The sequence below is a fragment of the Coturnix japonica genome, chromosome 2, assembly GCF_054131305.1.
Source record: "Coturnix japonica strain WE chromosome 2, WE-NBRP24, whole genome shotgun sequence".
Taxonomy (NCBI): Eukaryota; Metazoa; Chordata; class Aves; order Galliformes; family Phasianidae; genus Coturnix; species Coturnix japonica.
In genome coordinates, this window is record NC_140664.1 from 98702366 (window position 1) to 98712094 (window position 9729).

Sequence of the window (9729 nt, forward strand, 5' to 3'; positions counted from 1 at the left end):
AAGCTAACATTAGTTATGTTGATAGTCTTTGCTGTAAACTATACAAATAGAGGAGATTGCATATGAAAATACATTATAGCAGCTTTGCAGCTTGGGCCACAATCTGATTGTCAAAAAGAACAAGACTCCCTTATGCAGTGACAAGCAGTGCATAATGAACTCCAATCTCAGGCTCTCTTTAGACTATAATGGGCTTTTTCTTTCCTCAGCTGAGCATTAAGAAAGCACCAATTCATTTCTATACATACAAGATGAGGCCAAAAGACAGCAGGTTTGGGGACGTGATTGATGGTTCAACAAACTCATAATATGTTCTGATAGATGCAGGGCTTGTGTTTCCCTAGGCACACATCCTGATGTGTCTCCACAGGACTTTCTTCTAGAGGACTAAGTATTCTGCAGGAGAGAGGCACTGGAGGGCCAGAACTTAGTATATGTAACAGTGTATTACTACAGTCATTAATCATTGACCAATAGTCCACACTGGTCAGTAAGATGAATGCTAGCTGCCCATGCATTTTGCTGACCAAAGAATAGTTCCGGAAGAAATAACATGAGCAAATGAATATAATATTTGTTCATGGATGTATGTCCATGCATTAGAATACCATAACATAAAAATCAATGTTTTGTCCTCCGCTGCAGTATTCTAGTCTGAAAAATAAAAGAGTGGTAAAAATGATTAGAGGTTGAAGACAGATTGGTGTGATAAGCAGTAGACTTGGTAAATGGTGAGTTCTCACATTATGATGTTACAGTATATTATATATACATATACACACACACACACACACACACACATATATATATATATGTATATATATATGTTCATGTATATCCAATAGGCAGCTGTAGGCTGTCCTGAGGAACACTGGATTTTAGCAAAACAGTCATAACAGACACCATGTTCTAGCAGGGATCTGAATGCTAAGAGGATAAAATGGTGTGAGGCACTGTTTCCATGCAAAGAGAGCGGCAGGTAGGAAAAATTCTTGGGAGTGAGACAAAGGAACAAAGTGAGACTAGCATTTGATGGCTATTATAAACATTACATGGCAATGGCTCACACAGAGCTTCATGAAAATGTTGCTACAATGCTTTGGTATTCAGAAGTACCCTCCAGTCATTAACTGAAGTCATTGAATTGCTATTGGAAAGAGGGTAGGGGTGAATTCAGAAAGTGTGATTCCTACCAGAAAACTTTCCGCTCTGAGAGCAGGAATCCCAGTCTGTTGTCTTTCCTACACACGGGAAGCTTTTCCTGCTTTGGAGAGGATCTAGAGGGCTATTCAAGCAGACAAGGAGACCAGGACCAGGAAAGAGAGAGACCCATTGTTGGCTCCATTGTGTTTTGTTGCAAGCTGAGTCAGGCATCTTTGTGTGCGATCCACTTCTCCTTCATGGTAACTTTCACATAGGTATTAACTCTCTGCAGGCTATGTCACACGTTTTATTTTCCTCAGCATAACCACTTCACTTTATGGTAGTCCCAGATGCTATTCCAAGAAAAATACCTTTTGCTAATACTCATTCTGTTCTGGCACCTGGCTTAAGCTGTTCTGGCAAAAAGTAAGCTGGTGTGAGCTGTATCACCGCTAAGTGGTTTTGGTCAGACTGGTTTGACAATATTTCTAATCTTTCTTAAGAGTAGACCAAATATGGCTGTGCCAGAAGTCTGGGAAGGAGTCTCCAAGGAGAATGTGACTCATTCGGAAATTGAGGTGGGCCCCAGACGAAAATGTGATTCAAAGTTGGTTGAGTGTAAAAAGGCAAAAAAGATAAGGCTTTATGAATGCACTGATTTGTAATACAGCTTCTCCTATTAATTTCTTGTTTCCCACGTCATGCCAGGTTTATTGCTTCACTGTCTTCACAAAAGACTAAACACTCTCTTAAAAAGAAAAATTCTCACCCTGAATCAGTTTGTTTTATTTTCCATATCCCAAGGCGCTATTTTCTTGGACTTTTAATGCCAGCATAAATCTCCACAATTACATCAGCTTTCTATGGAGTAAAACTTGTGTGAGCTGAAAATCAACCACCCTGTCTAGCTTGGAAAATTTTTCATTGGGCTAAGGCTTTAGAAGAGTATAAATTACAATACATTATTTCATTCAAATTCAAACACGGTTCCATGCCCTGAGTTAAGGCTATTTTGCTGTGAGCGGTAGGTCTGACGAGGCCTGGGGAATATTTCTAAGTCAAACTCCAGCTCTGTGATGAATCTACCCCTCTGTTGGTTAGCAGCGGTAATGGGAGGACGGTTGGACTAGATGATCTTGTAGGTCCTTTCCAACCTTGTGATTCTATGATTATCTTGACTATCAGGTTTGTGGTGGAGCACCCCTTTTCAAATAAGCAACAACACTGAATTAAAAATACTATTTGAAAATCATGCCTTGCTGCATCTTTCTTCTTGGCTACTGTAACAAATGAGTCCAACGCTTTTCTGGAGAAAGTAAATGTTGGCATCTTATTTTATTTTTTACTTTTCTAGATGAAACTGAGGCACATATTGACTATGAAGATAATTTTCCCGATGACAGATCAATACCTATTGCTGAGAACGAACATACCAATGGCAAAGAGGAAATCGAGTCGGAACAAGAGCAGCTTTCCTTCAGTAAAAAGCCAGAGGAAGGAAGAAGTGGAAGTACCAGAGGGGTTACTCAGGACATAGATACTTCTGAAAATGGAAGCAGGGCACCAACTGAATCCCCTGTTTCACTCCTAAGCCAAAAAAACTTGTTTTGGTTTCCATCAGAGGCTTTCAGTGAGCCTGAATCAGAGAAAGAGACAGACGAATCTGCTAAAGCACAGTTTTCGGAGGGTGATAACCACATTGGAGCCAAGACAGTCTACGACCAACCTGGTGCCAAAATGTATTATGACAGTGAGGATTTCCCCATTGGACCCATTCTCACAGCAAATGATACAAAGGAAGAGATAGATACAGTTCCTATTACTGATGAGTCATGGTTAGATGGTTACCCAGTAACACAAGAAGTGGTAGAAGATGATGAAGAGGAGGGGGATAAAGTTGATGGGTCGATGGGAACAGAGGAAGACATTATCCTCACAACTGACCAACCAAATCACGTTGAAGTCAGAAAACTGGGCACTGGTAGCCCTGCTCCAGAGGAAGGTTTAACACAGATTGTGGCAGCAACAACCAGTATAGATGATGAGAGGGTCAAAGAGACACCAGCACCACTTACACCAGTGAGTGGTCTGGAGGACTTAAGCGTGAGCAGAGGTTATGATGATGCTGCATGGGAGCACCCAACTACAGCTCTGGAAACTGTGACTCAGGAGCCCATTACAACATTGCTGTTGGACGTAACCAGCTTAAGAACTTCTGCGTCTGAAACTTCTGTGGTGGCCAGACCCTTTGATCACACTACTGAGGAAGAAGCAAAAGGAACAACAGCCAACCCAGCACAAGTAGCAACCACTGCGCCTGCTCCAGATATCCTTACTGAGACATCATCCCCAGAATTTGATGAGCAAGAAAATCTCACCCAGGGCCTTGGAGAAAAGCCAATCCCCACTTCTGAACCTTGTGAAGGAGAGGATTGTCCCAAGTCAAGTAAAGGTGCTGTCATAGCAGTCATCGTGATTCTCCTGTGCTTGTTACTGGCTGCAGCTGTACTGGCTGTGTGGTTTTTCAAGAAACGGCAGCAGAAAAATTCTGTCTATAAACTAAATGGAAGGTGTCAGCCCCGGCATCACTGTTACCACCACTACCACCACCAACACATTGAAATGCAGAAAGTCTAACCAAGGGCCTTCTGGGAGAAAAGCTAGATATCAGAAGAACGTATCGAGGCTAGAAGGATCACATGACTCATGGATACTAAAATCCAGCAGTGCAGAAAGCAGAAGAAGACAAAATGCTAAAAGAACACAGAAGACAGACGAGATTTCATCAGTTTGAAATTGCAGTTTAGCGTATCTGACCTTTCAAAACTAAAGAATCTGTATTGTTTTGCCAAAAGGTCTTTTGGAGACATCAGCAGGACACAGTGTGCTTGCTAGGACATCTACAGTTTGTTCTGCTTTTACATTTTGCTCCTATTAATAATAAATTAATTGATTAATTTCTGTGCTACCTGATTATAATCTAATGGCAGGACTGGTCGGGCCTTCTTGGACTACTCTCAGTGGAACAGGGAAGGAAGGAAGGAAGGAAGGAAGGAAGGGATGAGGGGAGAAGGATGTTTTTGGAGTAACCACACATTCGGAGTTTGTTCTTTTTTTTAGAACCTGACCAAGCCAGTCAGGATAAACCACCATAACAAATTATTGCCTGACGTGTCTTAAGAAGAAAAAACTATTTGCAACCATACTTTAATGGATAGTATTGCAATGATTACTAAGGTACTTTTCTTCAGTGTTATGAATTTAACAAGCCAAAAACCGGTAAGGTATTTTTTATGGAAGGTGCTCTTTTAGTCTTAGTGAAGAAGTGCCATTCTTATACTAATCTTTTTATAGAAATGATGATGCCTCCCTGGAATTCAGAGAATACCGTATGGGCCATTCTTCCCTTAATATCAGCAGAAGAGGACTCAGAGCACAGATTTCAGACATTACGATGAATAGATTCATATTACAGAGCAGACGGCGATGAAGCACTTTGCAGGGGAGCCCAGCCTGAAGTCAGTCACTTTTCTGAACACGATAGTGACTGACCAAGATACTGAATTTTAATTCAAAGCCAGCGGTACCACTGGCAGTCGAAGCCATGTTTCATATTTCTGCCATATGAACTCTGTGCAATGACTGATTTTCACCATTCTGCTTTTTCATCAGCTGAAGAGGTGTCTGGAGGGGACAAAGGCTGGCAATGGGAGATGGGTATCCATATAGAATGCTGCTTTTTGTGGTCTTAAAGTGAACCTAGGGAAGGAAGAATTTACATCCACTTGATAAAATGCAGAAACTTGACTCTTAAACTGTATGTTAGCATACAAATACAGAGGTCTTTTCAACAGCATGTTCTATTTCAAATGGTTTTGAAAGTGGCCATGGAAAGAGAGGAATATGTTTTCTAGAACCTCTTAAAATAGTTCTTATGTGCTTAGTATGAAGTACTTCCTTACCTTTCTGAATGACCAGGAAAAAGCCTAGCAAATGTGAATAATCTCCAGGTCCTAAGTGAATGCATCCGCTGCTCTACTGCACAGCCTTAGCCAAAATGACAAGAAGTTGAGCACAGCATAGTGCTGGAGTAAGAAAAAGTGACTTGGCAGAGTTCATTCACATTCATGATCTGTTTTGAGTCAAGGTGGTAACCATCTCTAACTCCATGGAAGGTAGACTTTGTGAAATGGAGTGCGGCTTTTGGCCTGTCACAAATATAGCCATCAATCCCAATGCTGGTAAGGAAAACAAAGAACAGATAGAAGTTATCTTGGAGAATTTGACCTCAGAGTGGTAAAAATCGAATTGCCTGGCAAAAGCCACAGTAAACAAAGAACAGCAGACACTGTACAGATTTGTAAATACTGTGTTCTCTGACATATGCATGACTTTGTGCTTTTAATGCATTCTAGAATATGAAATAACATAGAATTTCTGTTGTAAACTATTCCTTTTATGCAGCAGTGTTTTTAAAGGACAACGGATTTAGCACTAAGGAACTTTGTGGAGACTTAATTCGACTAAAACGTGCCATGTGTAATCTTGTGGAAATATGTCGAAAAATAAACACAGGAACATCCATTAAAATATTGTTTAACTGAATGGTACAAGTGCGTGTTGCAGTTCTGTGAAGCATCATTCAAAATGAAAAGTCAATACCATTTGTCTCAGGAACTGGACTGTAAAAATGAGATTCAAAATATAATTACAAACATAAACAACACAGGGATGTTATTTGAGACACGGAAATCACTTGTTGTTCATGAACCAGAAGAAAGTGTACGTTAACATAGTGCTTTGGAGGTATTTAAATAAAAGTCAAGTTACAGAAAAGGGAAAGAAAATGGCTGTGTGTGTTCTTGTGTGAATCACCCTGTTTACCCACGATTTACTGAAGAAAAGTGTCACTTGGGTAATTCTTGTAGAAGACATTCTGATATTAAAAGATGATCTGAAAAACATTCAGCTTAGACTGCCAGCCCAGTTCTGCTCAGAAAAGCATCTACTCCTGCCCAGCAGCATCAGTACTCAGTTTTTATTTGACCAGAATGATGCATGGAGTTTGGGAAAATGAACAAAAAGAGGGATGAACAGTCCATGAATGATCCATCATTAGATTTCTGTGTGTGTAACTTGGCTTATCAAAGACGGAAGAGATGGAGAAAAGACCAATACAGCACAGTAAATACAAATTCAGAAGGTGGTAATGCCAAAATACAGGGGTAAATTGCCCTGTACATGTAGTTAGAGCTAAAAGTGCTGGGTGTTCATTGAAGTTAGGAAAGGAAAAATCACAGGGGGAAATATCAGATGTAATTTTTCTGAAGATATCTGCTTGTTAAGAGATCAATGTGTTGTCCTGTAATGAAAAGCATGTATTATCCTCTTGCAGGGAAGCCACGTTACAACACACCATCCAGAGTCAACTCACAGGCATTAAGACTATTAATTTCTACCTTTCTCAGGTAGCATTTTGGGGTTCAAGCCCTTGAAACCAACAGATATTTGCTCCCCTTTATACAGAAACATCAGAATCACAACTTACTGATGTTCAGTATTTCAACATGAAACCCTTTCCTTTCTCTCCGTGGTTTGCCAGCTAGGTGATAAGATATGGTTTATTGCATGTTGTACTTTAGAAGTTACTATGTTGAGGATTTGGTGCCACTGGTGTAAAGACAGCACAGACTGATTTTTTCTTCAGTGAAAAGAATTTGTGTTTTTTTGTTTTTTTTATATTTTAACACTACAAATAATGGGACATATAACACAATACTGTGAAATATCATCACATATAGCCATGAATGACCACTTTAAATTGAGTCATAGCAAGAAATGTTTTGGTAGTTGTAAGACACACCAGACTACAGCGTTGTCACCAGTTCAGGATGATACACAAATGCTTAATGTCTTTTCAGTTAAGCAATAATAAGAATGGGATCAAGGCAGAAAGCCCCCTTTTCCTTTGTAAAGTCAGTAGTCACATAATGCTGCAGCTCTGACTCCTGTATTTCCATTTGAAAGCAACAAAGTTCCATTACTTTGCAGAAGTAATCAGTAAAAGAGCATATCCGTTACTTCATGCTGCTCAAAAGGTCTGTCCAGATGCTACAGCAAAGGGAAGAAAAAGTTAAAAATAATCAAAGAAAACTAAGTTGTTTTTTTTTCTACCAACAAAAAAAAGAGCGTTTATAAACTTAAAAGGCAGAAGTCTCCACAGAATTCAGTTTCCATGTATCATCAGTACCGTAAGGAGGGAGAAGAGAGCTGGGAGGAGAGATGGCTGTCTAAGCCACGGAATATTTCCTTGCCAAAAATAAATAAATAAAAAGCCATCTATTTATTTTAATACATCTCTACCCCCCCTTCCAAGCTCTGAAGAGGACTTAAGATACAAAACGTCGGTTCGCTGGGGTGTGCAACCCAACTTACTTTGGCTATTTCTTACTCAACTTCTTTTTTTTTCGGTATAGCTTAAACTCTCCACACTGGGTCATTCAAGTCTTGAGTCACCAGAAAAAAGAAGTTGCTGTTTAAAGTATGGCAGACAACCAAAAGTTCAGACAGCTGCAATGAAGGATTAGTTGTGGGTTTTTCTCACTGCCTTGCTACAAACTGCATCACAGCTCTATGTTCAAACATTATTAAATGGGAATGTTTTCTCTGGCACCAGCTACTTCTCCCCACAGTTTAAGTATTGATTTTTTTTTTTAACTGAAGTAGCTTTGGTTTACAGCTCACATTAGAACTTAAAAACATATTTCCATAGTAGCTGGCATATGCAGGCAACTGTTTATTCTCAGTACCAGCCATAATAAACACTTGTACTTTTATAATCCAACAAATCTTTGTCTAATCACAACTTCGTTTTCAGAGCCGTAAAATTTGCGTGCTATTTAAACCGTTCTTAAGGAAGACTCTTTAGAAAATGAAAGGTTTTCTCAGTCTGCCTTCACTGTCTGTACAGACCAATAATTAACAGTAAAGAACACGGTGAGATAGGATAGGTATACATATACTTTACAACAATATATTAATAAAAACCTTTGTAAAGCAGGCCAGGCTAATTGATTTTCAAAGGAATGGGTTGTTTTTTGAGAGACAAACCTTTAATGTGATCTAGTTCTTTTTCTGGTATGTGTGAAAAAAAATGGAAATCCTTGGTTGGATAAAATGGGTTTTTTGCTTGAATTGAGGACAGCATCTGACTAACTTTTAAGTTTATATTTTAGTATTCTGAAGTGGTGAAGCTCTGGAAAATAGGGCAGTTTGAATTCTCTTTTGGCACATGCATTGTCAACAGAATTAATGCAGTTCTGCTTGCAGAATCATTACTGCGAATGAAAGAGCCCAGCACAGTATTTGAATTCCACAGGAATTAGTCAAAATTGAACATCCTAAGGGTATTTTGTTATTTGACACTGGCTTATTGGATATGGAAGCCACCAAGACACAGCAGGTATGGAATCCGTGATGCTGTCTTCTGGGAACACAACTGAGCTAGACTTGGGTAACATCAACACTAATAGTTTTCATTTTAATACTGATATTTATGATGATGAACTAGTAAGAATCTGGTAGGATATGCAGGATTAGTATCAGTAAAATCAGGTCTTAATTTGAAAAATATTATATACTAGCACAGTCCGTCGGATACATGGGCTTTCAATATGTGATTTTCTTTCCTTGCCCAAGCTTTTTTTTTTCTCCACAAAAATTGTCCTGAAAGCCAGCAAGCTAGTTCATTGCATAACCAAGTATCTTCTTCACAGCACCAACATGTGTGACTTGAATGAATTTCAAACTTTCAAGATTTTCCCCATAATGCAGGAACCCACTCAGCAGAAGATACAGGACCGTGAATAGGCCCTTGTGCCGGCTAGCAGCCAGCAGCTACACTTGATCCACCAGTCACCTATAACTGCTGTCTGAATTACATGACCACATGCTCGATACATGGCAAAATTACTCTGGACTTGATTGTAGGCAGCAAAGGAGAATCAGAGGCCAAAAGCAGCTATAGAAACAGCTAACTTTGTTATCACAAACGTGAGAAATGATCAAAAAGAGTAAGGCTACTGCTCCACAGTGAGCAATACTACCAGTGAAGCTGATATGAGTTTCATCTCCAGGGTCACCAGACGCATGGTACCAGTGCTGCATCCAGTCACAAAAACACAGTGGCTTCAACAGAATGATGGCTTTATTGTTATATTGGAGAGCTTGTCAAAATAAGAAAAGGTGATGGAACTTAAATATCCTTCCCAGTTATGCAGAAGCTGCTAACATTGGAGGCAGGCAATTCACAACTGCAAGAATTTGGGGTGGTAGAAGGGAGGAAAGAACCATTTTCCCACAGCTTCACAAGAAGAGCTGGCAGGATCAGAGAAGTGGAGGAAAAGACACTATATTTTGCAGTCACATGTAAACGCTGGCATTTAACAATAGCAGCAGCAAAAGAAAAATCAGTTGAAAGAACCTGAGAATGCTGAAAAAAACCACAATAAATACTGAATAACTGGAAGAGGAGCTATTTCTCATTAGAAAAGAACAAGAGTTTGAGAACTACTTGCACTTATTAAG

The 9729-nt window shown here is 39.5% G+C and overlaps 1 protein-coding gene across 2 annotated transcripts in view; it reads left to right on the plus strand.

Moving 5' to 3' along the window:
- SUSD5 (sushi domain containing 5) overlaps positions 1 to 5990 on the plus strand; it is a 40980-nt gene extending 34990 nt beyond the window's left edge. For both annotated transcript variants that reach the window (XM_085540467.1, XM_015854159.3), the window contains one exon: positions 2498 to 5990. In XM_085540467.1, coding sequence (XP_085396593.1) covers positions 2498 to 3780 — 1283 coding nt within the window. In that variant the 3' untranslated portion in view covers positions 3781 to 5990. The remainder of the gene's footprint in view (positions 1 to 2497) is intronic.
- The last annotated feature ends 3739 nt before the right edge of the window (positions 5991 to 9729 follow it).